At 45.8% G+C, this 14,496-nt stretch overlaps 1 protein-coding gene across 1 annotated transcript in view; it reads right to left on the reverse strand.

Annotated features, from left to right (window-relative positions):
• Nucleotides 1–14,496, reverse strand: part of LOC135905175 (uncharacterized) — a 74,011-nt gene that overhangs the window by 23,992 nt on the left and 35,523 nt on the right. The window contains exon 5 of the mRNA XM_070536243.1: nucleotides 9,266–9,468. Coding sequence (XP_070392344.1) covers nucleotides 9,266–9,468 — 203 coding nt within the window. The remainder of the gene's footprint in view (nucleotides 1–9,265; nucleotides 9,469–14,496) is intronic.

The raw sequence follows: 14,496 nt of genomic DNA on the forward strand, positions 1-14,496 counted from the left end.
TCTTGTTGAGCGCCACCAGGTGTGCTGTCAATCATAGTTGTCTGCTTTCAGAAAAGCGTGTATTTCACAGTGATAACAAAAGAGAAGCTGCTGCTGTTAGCATCAGAGCTCGGTCTGAATACTGACCATAAGTTAAGGAAGCCCAAAATTTGTGCTGAGAATTACGAAGTCAGTTTCGAGGAGGACGAGGTCACGGATTCCTGGGAAAAGATATGTTCTGAGAGGAAAGAAATGGCGGAAGAGACAAAAGCAGGCAGATATTGAGCTCAAGAAAATAAAACTATAGCAAGCGAGATTAGCGCGTGGTTCGGATGCGGCCCCGCCACAAACGGAAAGCGTGAAAATGATGAGTTTGCTTCAGCTGTACAAAACATCCGAAGGCATAGGTGACATAATTAATTTGAACGAACTCATGAGAAGCGAGCATTTCCCCAAGACACTTGGACGGAAGCGGTTGCTTGCGTTGCTGCCGGCAAGAGCCTCAAAAGTCGTGGCCGAACGCAGCCTAGGCAGGCGTGCACAGTTCAGTGAAGTCGAGCTTACTCACAATATCTAAGCTTTCCACAGAAGATTTTGGGAGGAGATCTCGACAGGAAAGAAAAAAGCCTAATTAAATCTTTGTTGAGTTTGCGTGCAGCCTGAAGGATAATTTCTCGCGGTGGCTGAAAGGAGGAGAGGCGGATACCATCAGCAAACTGTGACATTTAATCTGGATAGTGCAGTTCTACAAGACCCTGAAGGATAACATGCACCTTTGGATTAAGGATAGGTAGGAAGGGGTGTCTGTAAAGAGTGCAACACAGCTGGCCAATGAGTATGTGGCGTGCCATGGCTTCAGGCCGCAGAGCAGTAGTGTACAGTACTATCAAAAACCTTCCCCACGACCAAAATTTTACCCTCGAGGGCAGAAAACTACACACAAAAAATAAACGAGGCGACACGCACTTCGATGCGAACCGAAGGCATAGCGAAAGAAACTGAAAGGGGTAGAATGGAACCCACAAATCATCAGCAAGAGCGCGAATCGACAGTTCAATTGGCATGCTGTGACTAAGGACACGGCTCAGTTCGACCAAAACTGCTCAAATAACAGGTCAGTATTCACTTCCATCAGTCATCCGTGCAACCTCCATCTCCTGAAGCTATACATAACGGATCTAATGGTAAATGGCAAAGAGTGTAGGGTACTCAGGGACTCGGCGGCCACCATGGACGACGTCCATCCGAAGTATGGGAAAATTGCATAGGACATGCCCGAATGGACGTGGACAAGGCAGGTCATCAGCGAAGACCCAGCGTGCCTACCAATGGCAAACGTTCATATTGAAGGACGCTTCGGAGATATCGAGACAGCAGCAGCAGTCTTCAATGGGCTGCCGAAGGCTACCCATACCTTTTTTCGAACAGGTCAGAGTCGCTACTAAATAAAAAAGGGGGCACCTTTGCTGAAGCCTAGGTCATAGGTTTCACCAAGTCCAAAGCACGGGAGCTAGCTCAGCAGCTGACTTATCACGCTCAACCAACTGCAAAAAAAAAGAGGATTTAAGAGCTAGCTATGGGGACGTTCTTAGCCGGAGGAGGAAATCTTTCCAATTTTCCGGACAGGGGTCAGGGGTAGAGCTACGACGCCGAAGAGAGTGCAAAAATTTTAAAAAAAGCGGATGCCTCCGGAGACGTAGTTAAGCCGGAGGAGCAAACCGTTCTGATCTCCCCGACAGAAATTCAGGAAGAAGGTCTGGCTGAGGAGCCTTTAGCGGAAAGAAAAAAAAGACAGACTTGGAAATGAGCACTAGAAAGCGTGCTAAGAGAAAGAGGCGTCGAAGAGTGAGGAATGCGGCAGAGAAGACAACCCGGCCGAATAAAGCGAAATCCGCTAAAACCTGTGGTGGGCGCAGTGAAAAATTAGAAAGGGGCGTTTGGCGTTAGTAATGTTTCCAGTCAGAGCGTGTCCGAGCCGTCAAAGGAGGTAGAATAGGTTGAAGTTTGAAGGTTGAAGTTTATTTTCCTTCAAAGATGAAGGACCAAAACGAAGGACCAAAGAAAGAGACATTCGGCGCGGAGGAGGGTAAAAGCCAGGGGGTAATTATGTCCTCCCTTGGTTGAGTTCTTTCCGGGTGTAACCTATATGACACAGGAGAACGCGGCAATAAGGTGACGCTAAGTGGTCATCCTGGGCTGTGAATTAGTAATACGAGGCCTAGAAGGCATGTCGCCAGTACCTACGGCCAGTGGGGCTCTACAAGAGTGATCCACCCGAGATTAACCACACGGAGTTCCTTCGCAGAATAAAGTTTATTTTCCTATAATATCGGGGGTCTGCGGCGAGGGGAGTGACCTGCGTGCCCTTTGTGCTCCCTGAGGCATAAGGTTGAAAAGAAAAGCTCTCAGACCACGGGCGCCTCGAGTACGGCAAAAAGAGATGACGCAACCGTCCGCCATTCGGAATGAATAATGGCAATACGCATTTTGTGCATACTGTTTGTTTTGAGAATCTCCGAGACTAGAGATTGTTCCGATAAGCCAGTCCTGAGCTTTCTTTATATTATTTGTTTTAGAAGTTCACTGATATTCTCAGAAATAGTTTTCGCACGCATAGATTTAGAAACATTGTTTTTTTTTCTATATGTCGCTCTTCCTTTATGAGCAGATAGGCTTCTTTTTGAGTGACACTAGCAACGTCAAGTCCAAGTTATTTGTTAGAAACCTGTAGTGTTTGGGAGATTTTCTTTGAAAGTAACATGCGCTATTTGGAGGAGCCATTATTTAACCACACTATCTTAGAAAGTCTTTTCACCGTTGCTTTAAGGCGTGGCTTGCTCGAACACAGAGAAGGAAAGCCTTGGTGCATGTCCGGCACGTGCATTAATAATGTTGCCTTTCCGTTGATTCGGTCGTTTGTATATTGATTTGCATCGACATCACATTGTATGTGAGAGAACTGCTACTGTTGTGCGGTGATGTAGAATCTAACCCGGGACCTGACATAAACCAGATCGCCAAGCAACTTAAGGACATAGCCGCTGATATTAAAGAAGGACGCCTCGTTCAGATGGACCAAAAGTTAGACGTGTTAACAGCAATCGAGGCAAAGGTGCGATTCTTTGAAAGTGAAATAACAGATATGGAGGTGCGGTTTTAAAGGCTTGAAGAGAGAGCCGAAGACCTACAAAATCGGAACAGACGAGCGAATCTATTAGTATATGGCCTCCCTGAAACAGAGGGAGAAAGCAGTGAAAGCCTAGAAGCGGCTGTGAACGACAATATAATTAAGAACACTTTTGGTCTAGAACCAATTGGTATTGAGCGCATCCACCTTTTAGGTAGATACTCAAGAAATAAAACCAGACCAGTCATATTCAGGCTTCTCGACACTAGACAGAAGACTCAAATATTACGAAAAGGCTACAAGCTCCAGCGCTCCAACTTGTCTATCGGAGAGGATTTCAGCCGCAAAATACGGGAGACTAGAAAAAAACTCTGGGAAAGTGCAAAACCCAATCGGAAAAAAATACGAAAAAGTCTCTTTATCATATGACAAGCTCTACATTAATGATCGCGTATTTCTTTGGGATCACGAAAAAAATGAAAGGGTTTCACTAAAAAAAACATAGAAAGAAATCGTCCATCAACCCGAAGTCAAACAAGCGTGAGACCCTAACAAGTAAACTTGAGAGCCTAACAGCGCTTAATATAAATGCGAGAAGCATAGTAAAGAAAGTGGAACTCCTGGAAGGACTGTTACTAGAACACAATCCCGATATAGTGGTCATCACTGAAACCTGGCTATCCCCAGATAACTTCAGTCACGAAATGTCTCTACCAGGTTACTCTTTTGTTCGTAAAGATAGGCTGTCTCGTGGTGGCGGCGTGGCCCTGCTCTTTAAGAATGATATTCCATTCGTTGCACTCCCTGAGGTCTCCAACGCGGGGGATGTGTTTTGTAAAATATCGTACAATGACGCCGGTATATTTGCTGGTTGCGTCTATCGAAGCCCTACTTGGATACGAAGGCGTGCTTGCCTTGCAGGAGTATAAGCAGTTCCACGTTCGTACCAGCAGAGTCATCCTCATGGGGGACTTCAATTTACCAGACCTCAACTGGAGTACCATGCACTACACTACAGCCACATCCTCAGCACTTACGGATCTAATGCTAAATTTCCACGTTTACCAAGTAGTCGACCAGCCAACTCGCTCACAAGGTTCTACGAATAACGTACTTGATCTCATACTCATAAGTAACCATTTCCCACTTCACGCAATTGAGATGAAAACAGTCGGTGGTACATCGGACCACGACATACCTAAATATAAGCTCTCGCTTGAAGGCAACATAAAGAAGCTAAACCTGGATCGTGCTGTACTTGATTTTCGTAGAGCAGCTCATTACTGTATTCTCGCTCACCTGGAACACGAGTTTGATGTTTTTCTCCAAGCAGCTTCAAAAACGTGTTCTGATGTCAACAATTTGTGGCGCCAATTTAGGTCAATCGCGCTATACTGCACAACATACTTGATCCCGATTAAACGTTGCAAACCACAAAAGAAAAACCCGTGGATATTGCGTGAGGTCCTTCAAGCGAAGCGTAAAGTAAAAAGACTTAGACATACTATTAAAAGAAAAGGGCCGAATGAATCTCTGAAAGACAAACTGACCTCCGCTCTAGCTGACTTCAGAGGAAAGTTAAAGAATGCAAAGCATCACTATTTCAGCATAACATTCCCCGACTTCATTACCAACAATCCGCACAGGTTTTGGAAATACTTTCGCCCGTGTTCAGGTGTGTCACCTGAACGGTCTCTAGAAGAGAAAACGGCTCGAGCAAACACATTCAATAACTTTTTCTTTTCGGTTTTCACTTCAGATAATGGCTTGATTCCCTCCCTACCCGTCCACCTAAAACCGTCGATTCATTAAGCATTATCAATGCTGGAGTTCTTAATCTATTGCTTAATATTGTCATCAAGACAGCTAACAGGCCAGATAATATCCCGAATGAGTTTTTAAAAACGTATGCAGAATGGTGTAGCCAATACCTTGCCATTATACAGCGCAAATCACTTGCGTCTCTGCAACTACCAGATGACTGGAAAAAAGTGAAGGTGATTCCAGTACATAAATCCGGCGACAGCAACGAACCTCCTAACTACAGGCCAATCTCACTTATCAGCACATCTTGTAAAATCTTGGAACATATTATCTTCAAACACATCACTATATTTTTAGAGCAAGAACATATATTAATACCTCAACAACACGGCTTTAGAAGTGGCCTCTCAACGGTCACACAACTAGCCTAATTGGTGCGTGACCTTGCGCTCAACCTAAACAACCGAAGCCAGACAGACATGATCCTCCTCGACTTGAGTAAAGCATTTGATTGCGTAAGCCATGTAAAATTAGCTGCAAACCCAGAGGCTGCTATCGGGAACGGTCAGATAAAGGATAAAGAACTTCTTATCGCGTCGAACACAGTCCGTTATTGTAGATAGCACCCTTTCCAGGTCTGTAGCTGTCACCTCCGGTGTTCCCCAAGGGTCAGTAATGGACCCATTGCTATTTTGGATCCTTATTAACGACATTGCTGCTAACATTTAATGTGACATTAAGCTCTGCGCGGATGATAAGGAAGGTGTCAGTTACGCAGACCACTTATTATTGAACAGAGCATTTGTTTGGTGTCTAATTGGTGCAAAGAATGGCAAATGTCAATTAACACCAGTAAATCTGTATGCATGTCCTTTATAACAAAAAAGAAGCCTTCGGAATTTACTTACGCCCTCGGTGGGACTTGCCTGAATAAAGTAAATAACCACAAATACCTAGGTTTGACATTCTCTTCTGACCTTTCATGGAACTTACATGATGATAACATGACCTCAGTCGCATTACGCAAGCTTTTTTGTCTTAGACGATGTTTACGCCTTGCGCCGAAGCATACCAGACTACTAGCCTATACTACTATACAACTTACAACTATCTTAGAATACGCTAACATCGTCTGGTTCCCGCACACATCAACTAATATATCAAAACTAGAAATGGTGCAAAGAAAAGCTGTGAGGCTCATTTTTAACAAATACAGGCCCTATGACACCCCAACAAACCTCTTAGCTAATGCAGGTCTTAATACACCCTCTGTTAGGGACAGAGAATCCCGCTTAAAATTCATCTACCAACTAATGCACGGCAGTTATAAGATGGAGCGAGCTAAGTACATTACTTTGTCTATATCATGTCTATCGTGAAAGAATCGTCCATTTACACTAAACCAGTACAGTGTTCGCAATGACACGTTCAAGTTTTCCCTTTTCCCACGTGCGATCAAAGAATGGAATCTCTTCCACTCAGACATAGTTTCCTCTCCGTCACTTTCATCCTTTCCCAACCTACTAGACACGTCTAACAGAGAAGACGCCACTTGACACATCCACACATATTAAACTGTAATACTTACTTCTGCGCGTGGAATGTCTGCATTTCAACCCCCAAACTGGCCGCTTCAGCGCGGTTATCTGTTAGCTTTATAACTTGATGATGTATGGGGTTTTTAGGGCGCAAGGGCCAGGTATGACCAAAGAGCGCCATGTCTGTGGTAGTGGGTTCACAGTGTAATTATGATTACTATGAAATTGGTGTGACGTGGTTGTAAAGGGGCCTAAAATATACACTCTAAAGTGCATAAAATCTGTATAATAAAATTATGGCGATGACGTATGACTTGTACTATAAACATTTAGATGCATTTAAAAGAATGATACGATAGGTAAAATATATCTGTTTATACGAAATCCTATAGCACTACTGCCTCCTTAGAGCCCTTGAAACACAAGGGCCTGGAGGCATGTGCTATGCAAAACAATTATCGCAGCGGCATCCTCTAAAGAGAGGAAGCGCTACTAATGCATGGGACTAATAACATGTAAGACCACATCTCTGAGGAAATCTAGGACTGTGTCGGCATTAAAAAGCGGTTCTGGACCAAGAAGCATTGTCGGTATATATAAGACTTCTAGATCTTAATGACTGGCTTGGTAGAGCTCTCGTGATCGGAATGCTACAGCACATGCCGGATCGTTAGAAAAAAATAACCCTGTGCCTTTTACAACGCTGCGCGTCGCCTGCATTTTAGCTTCGTTGCAAAAGACAAAAGTAGCAAGAGCCGTTGTGCGTGGCTTTTGCGCTTTACTACTCGTTTTCCTAACTTATAATGAATCAGTTACCATTGAACAAGTACCTAGGAGAAGGAACGTATTTATCGAAACCATTACAAACCCGGGGCTAGAAAACGATCGAGGCAGGAAAGGTGACGAAATGCTTCATTCATCGTTTTAAATACTCTTTTTCTTACGTATCGCCCTGCATAGCAACGTGCACATTCCGTGAACATTATTCTCTATCGAGAATTCCAGTCACGTACTCTGACGTCCGTCGCTGATGTCCCACGAACATCGGTACGAGTTCAATAATTTCACACCCACTTTCTGGGAGCCTGAAAACCCCAGAATTTTGGAAGTGTCTGGTAACCTTCAATGTATCTTTCTTTATTTAGGAAGGAACAGCGCCAACTAAGACGATCACGAGAGGGACAACGACAAAGGACAAGCGTATTGTTCTCCCTCTATTGACCGTCTTAGTTGGCGCTGTTCCTTCCTAAATAAAGTATGCACCATCTAGCCCAAATGAATGTTGTCTTGAAGTATCTTTCTTTCGTTCGATACTGTAGATGCCTTTTGAAGCTGACAAAGTTACGCTAGCGTTGCATAGTAGGATCTGCTGCTTCAAAAAAAAAAAAATGATTGCCACAAATTGTCTCAACAAGCCCCAGATGCCATCGTCCGAGGAATGAACATGGAATGTTTGAACGCCTTATTATGCTAAGCATTTTGTGTATTAATGTCCCTTCATTACTGTATCTTTGTCCCCACATAGCGTTATACTTTATTCTGATTCAATATGACGATAAGGACCCCACCTTGCAACTGTCGCAGTCAATATTATCGGTTAACAGCCAGTCGTTGTCTTCTAGAAAAATGACGGTTTTCCGTACTCCTCGAGTTTTTTTTTTCATGCAAAATGCGCTGGATACACACGTATAGAAACTGACAGATGTGCACAATAGATGACGAGGTGCGTATACATGCGTAGAGCATGAACATATAAGTTAGTGGATATCTTGAACAAGAGAGTGCCGATGACCATCGAGCACTCCTTTTCTTCCTTTAAAGGATCAAGGACATTCTTTGTGCAGGGTAACGTGCCGCTGTCACCTCTTGGTTCCACTGTAATCTGTTTCCACTGCTGTAATCACGCCAAACATGTTTTTATGCCATGCTTGTAACTTTTTGTGTTTACTCATGTATAACACCCCCCTACAACAATATCTCAGGCCGGATGTAGGTATGTTTAGAAATAATAAATAAATAAGTAATATATGGCAACTACGAATTATGCTCCATTCTATGTAAACCTGCTACTGCGTACCTTTAGCAGAAAAATGTGCTCACAGAGCACCACAATTGGACATTGAAATGCTATCGATGTAAGGTTGGGCTCACTGTCACAATTGCCGTTACCGTACATTACCTTCTCACGTAGCTCCTCCCATCCTGACATCGCCAGCTGTTTCACCCTCTTATCTTCTTTTCCGCCATTAAACAAGCCTGCGACTGGTTTCCCCTGCTTTCTTTGTCCTTGCACACGTCAAAAAGCTACGTTCGTCAGGTGGATACACATTTCTCGTCAAATAGCTCGTTGTCGGCCCTAGGACTACACCTCGCAAACATAACATTTTTTGTAGGATCGCCATTACAGTACTGGCTCCATCTTGCTAATAAGGCCACCATCGCGCTGTCTTGCTCTCTAGTATGGGCTGCTGTCCCTCTATGACGGTCCCTACCAAATAATGCCTCAAGTGACTTCTGTCACACATGAAATTGTCACAACTCACTTTTCATCGCAGTCGGCTCACCCACCGACGCTGCTCATGTTGTGAGGCTAAAAACGGATGACCCCGCCAGCAACGCCTTCTCTTCACTGGCAGCGGGTGGATACTCTTGAATCGGGTGTTACTGTCGAGGGGCAGCTAAGCTAATTGGCACAGTGAGGGATATGACGCTCCGCCAGCTACGGCGAGGAGGGAAACTTGAAAAAAAAGAATAAAGCTAAATACAACGTTACGTTTTCCTACATATATTGTAAACATACGTAGCTGCGCTTGCGCTTCCCTCCACCAGAATATTTTGCACAGTGAAAACGGCATACCGTGACATTCCAATGTTGGCCAGGAAACCACAGTGAGTAAGCTGAACGCCTTTGGGTAGACCCGTGCTTCCTGACGTGTAGATGATGGCAAACAGGCACTCCCGCGGGTCCCCAACGGGCACTTCTCGGAACGAACTTTCATCCAAGTCGGCAAATGGAGCCATCGACACAAATCCATCCGCAGACCTCGTGGAGAACAGACCCTGATGAAAGAAACAGATTAGCGACAATTATTGCACTTCTGTAACATTTTATTCGCTCGTGTAGATCATAAACGAACATTTTTACTCAAACAGCTATAGCTATAGGTCCCTATCAGATAATCTCGTATTTTTGCATAAGTTTTGTAATGTAAACGTCAACAGCAGTACCATAATACATCCCGCTGAGTTACTCTCACATTTGCGCAATTTCGACTGACTGTCTAGATTGTCGTGGTGTACAGTGTACCGTCTGCTCCTGGTCAGGCGCTCCCATTGATTCATCATCAGAGAGGCCTGGACTGTAAACTTGAAATAGTCAAAATTGCTTAATATATGCTTTAGATTTTCGCTTGTCACCGTAGCCCATCATGCACCTTTTTCTTCCCTCTTTCTTTCCCTCTTCCTTATTCCTCGACGCCAAGTAGCTGGCTAGAAGAATGTAGCTCAGGCTGACCCCCTGTGCATTTCGTATATAAAACCTTTTTCTCTCTGATCATCAGAGAAGATAAAGCGTAAGACATATGGCGTGGTTTCACTGGAGATTAGTCGTACGCATATTCGCCACCATGAGGCCCACTCGACAGGCCCCCTGGTTTGCACAGCATGCGGTGTGGGAGCTGTGCGCGGGACCTACTCGCTGGATGGTGTCATGTGGCTGCAGCGCCGAACGATATCCGCATGCAGTGAAAACACCCATAGCGTGTACGTCATGGCTACGGAGTGCCTAACTATGGCTGGCGCCGACCCGGCAGCACGTGGCTGGCGTGCAGAGTGCTCGCCATGAAGTGCGATCATGCCGGGTGAGGTGCTAGCGTCTTTCGTCGCTGAAGGCGGCACGAAAATCGGGCACAATTTCTTTCTGACGCAAACTCGTTGATTCGCTTAAATCAAAAGTAAGTCACAGAAATGCAGCGCCCAATACCAAGACGCAACTTTGAAGCGCGTAAACAATGAACAAGACAGAAGTGAAACGACATATATATACACAAGCTCATACGATAGCGCTCAATTCTGCATGCCGTTTCCTTTGTGTCTCGTCCTTTGTTTACGCACGACGAAGGTACATCATGGAATACTAACTAGCGCGATGTCTAACACTAATAAGCCCAATACTAATTCGCTACCATGATTGAGAGCTCGATACGAGGGTATTCTCATAGGCGGACAGCGAGACTATCGTATCTGATAGGCGCCTCGATCAGTTGGCTTGCATATTGTTCCTTGACTGTCAAGTATGCCGACAAAATTACTCGTGTTTTCATTTAAGACCGATCCAATAGGTAGAAATAATTATGCTAAGGGATATAAGTCTTTTATTACAAGCTGCAGGACAACGTGGCGGTGGCACGATCGCAATCAGAACCGGCAAGCGGAACCCCCAGCCAGCGAGCTACAGGCGTACCATCTCTCAGCAATCGGCGGCTCCCTTGGCTTGCTTGTTCATTCTTCGCTGCCATCGGTATCAAGAAAGACAATCACATTGTCGTTTAAGTACGACATAATTCTCTACGCGCTTTGTTGGCAACTCTAAGCGCTTTATTACGATCTGTGGTCGGATCGCAAGTCCGGATCGCAGGCCCCTTCACTCGAAGCCTCTCCTTTTTGTGGCGATCCAAGGAGCCCCGCCGTTCACCCGACGTCGAAGGTACAGGGCTGTCTTGACTGTTGTCCTTGGTACGCTCAGACACGCTGGACGTGCGTGATGGATGCTCGGGTACGTTCAAGGTGGGCCTCGCCGAGTGCGGAGGGGCCCTGGAGCCAGCTGCCCTGGGGTCGGCACGGCTTACTTTTGAGGCAGTGCCGCAGCGCTAGCTGCGTCCACTGTGGGCGCTGGAGGCTCTGCCCGAGGCTCACTGTGTGTGACCTGGGCAGGCTCCGAAGGCCGCTGTGTTGCCGCGCCCTGTTGCAGCAAAACGGAATAACCTTTATTTTGCACCAGTGAAAGTCGCTTTTGCGCTTCTCTGAAAGTGATATTTTCTTTTACTTTAAGTGTGATAATCTCTTTTTCTTGTTTCCATGTTGGGCAGGCACGCGAGTAAGCAAGATGACTGCCCTCGCAATTTAAACGGTGGTGTAATTCAACTTCGCAGTTGTCTGAATGGTGGTCATGGGAAGCACACTTAGCGCATGTGGTTTGGCCCCGGCAGCTCTGTGAGCCGTGGCCGCACCTTTGGCATTTGAAACAGCTTCGCGGGTTGGGTATGTACGGTCGAAGTTTCAGTTTGGTGCAGCCTACCTCCACAGAGTGAGGCAGTATGCTCAATGCGAACGGTAGGACGAAGTGCTTTGTTTCGATTTCCTTGTATTCCCGTCTGATCTTTATTCTGTACACATCTGCGACATTTTATTCTTTCAGTACGTTTAGGAGTTCTTGTTCGGTAACAAACTTTAGGTCATCGCCAGAAATGACCCCACGAACGGTATTCAGTAATTGGTGAGGGCTGATAGCTATGGGAATGTCAACAAAGGCTGTTACTCCTGAAAGTTTATCGTACTGATGTTGGTACAACAATTCCAAAAGAAGGTCCCCACTTGCTAGTTTCATTATTTTATATCTTTGTCCAATGGCGTTGGTTAAGGTCCTTGTAACATTGAAAGGAGAGACATGTCATGCAGTAATTTCTGAGTGCTCACTATGTACCACGTGGAATTTCGGAAAGTTGCTTTTGTTTTTCGCGAAGAACTGAGCAGTGACATTGCTACAGCCCCTCTTGTTAGGAGGGCGGTCGCTTGAAGCAAAATAACTAGACATAAAAATTGTCTTTTTCGGTCGCGATACCAGCCGCCCACCACGAAGCCCAACGAGGGGACGGGACAGGAGCTTGCAAGCAAGCCCTGCCCACGCGAGCTGTATACTGCGGCTATAACCCAATATGGCATAACTCCGGGTAGTTAGCGACACTAAGGTTAACCCTAGCCGCCAGGAAAGGAAGAAACCAGAATTGAGTAGAATACAGGAAAGATGAGAAAGTGAAAGAGATAGAAAAAGATCGAAGAGGGGGACGGGAAAAGGCGACTGCCGATTCCCTCCAGGTGGGTCAGTCTGGAGGTGCCGTCTATGTGAAGCAGAGGCCAAAGAGGTGTGTTGTCTGCGCCGGGGCGCCTTAAAGGTCCAAACAGCCGGCATCGGCTCAACCCCCAGGATCCCCCTTTACCCAGACACGGCTAAGCCGCGCACGGCTACACGCGGGAGGGTCCTACCCTCGTGTGCTCGGGCACATGGTGTCGCAACGCACCAAACGCCTGCTGACGCAGACGCCCCTGCGGGACCATGTTGGTTTGGATTCTTTAGGCTGTGTTTAACAAGATGTGACATAATGCCACTAAATATAATGTGCCCCATTACTTTACATGTTAGTACTGGTCAACGACACCAGTATGGAGTTTTCAACTCGTCATGAGGTTCTATTCGGTGTTAGCAAACAGAAGTGTCCGTCCCCGAAAGCGGTCAAGTTTGTCAATGTGTTATGAGCACTTGTATCGTTTTAGTTTAGCCTGAGCTTTGTCGTGCTCAAGAGGCTGCGGATTAACATTTTTTCCAAAACGTTTCTAAACGTTTCTAACTATCATAACTTGTTGCTGCCGCACAATTCACTGTCGCCTTCCCCGCTGTCAGCCTCAGCTTTCTTTTATATAGCTTATTGTTTCAATTCAGCACAAAGTCCAGGCGACGTAGTGTCTGTGCCTACGGTTTCGGTCATTCTGTTGCCAACCGTGTGAACCAACGTATGTGTACGACCCATCCTATCTATGATATGAAGCTGGACGTCAATACGATGGCTTAAAAAATGGAGAATAGTAGCACGTACCACCATTGATAGGAAAATCATGTGGACTGCCTGAACAACAGTTATCGTGTCAAATAAAATGCACCTCACGAACGAAGCGAACAATTGTCGCATGAGTCTACACGCGCGCACGCATGCACGCACTCGAACACATACGCAAAACACGCGCGCAAATGCCACGCACATATTTATATATAACCACACTGATGAGTATCGCTGCATACGATCCGTTTTTGGTAAAAAAAAAGTCGCGGAGTATAACACTCTTAGAGGCGCCAAAAATTTTTCTTTTGCATACACGAAGCCAGTAACAGGCAACAGGCCGTGGGGAGACTAGACGACATAGAAAAGCGACAGCAGGCGATGCCCACCGTCGTCTTATGATTGGCTGAAGATGCTTATTCTAAACCCCAGAGTAACATAAGTCCTGGGCGAAATGACCTCACTCACGTCTTTCAGTTGCTTTGTGCAATGTTGGTTCTATATATTCCTTCACTTAAGGAACAGTTCATAGGCGTTTGTGAATTCTGCGCAAGCATTTTCTTCCAGCCGGCCACAGCATCACAGTGCTCCGCGCCTTTTACGTAGTAGTCTGATCACTATGACAACGTGAAAAAGCCGGCCACAGAGACCTGGCATCGCGAAGTGAACAATGTGAGGCGCGCACGACGCTAAGTGCGGTCACTAAAACACGTCGAATCAGCAATATCAGCATTTGCGTTTCTGGAATTAGGCTGCCTTGTGGGGTATCCCAGCGGCGCGCAGATTAAAAAAAATTAAATTATGGGGTTTTACGTGCCAAAACCACTTTCTGATTATGAGGCACGCCGTAGTGGAGGACTCCGGAAATTTCGACCACCTGAGGTTCTTTAACGTGCACCTAAATCTATGTACAAGGGTGTTTTCGCATTTCGCCCCCATCGAAATGCGGCCGCCGTGGCCGGGATTCGATCCCGCGACCTCGTGCTCAGCAGCCTAACACCATAGCCACTGAGACGCGCAGATCCATCACTTAATTTAGTGCGCTTGGACGAAGCTACGACAATTGTGTGTAATTAGCCACGTAAGTGCATATCGTATGGGAATATACTGAAGGACTGAACGAACATGAAGGCCGTAGTGCTTTCAATATACGGTTGACAACTGAATAAATATTTCACGTCTAACTTACATATTTACGTTCAGCCACAGCGCGCGTGTCCGCAACTTCGCGGGCTTCGACTGTGCCTGAGTGATAGCT

This window comes from Dermacentor albipictus, chromosome 3, assembly GCF_038994185.2.
Source record: "Dermacentor albipictus isolate Rhodes 1998 colony chromosome 3, USDA_Dalb.pri_finalv2, whole genome shotgun sequence".
NCBI classification, from domain to species: Eukaryota; Metazoa; Arthropoda; class Arachnida; order Ixodida; family Ixodidae; genus Dermacentor; species Dermacentor albipictus.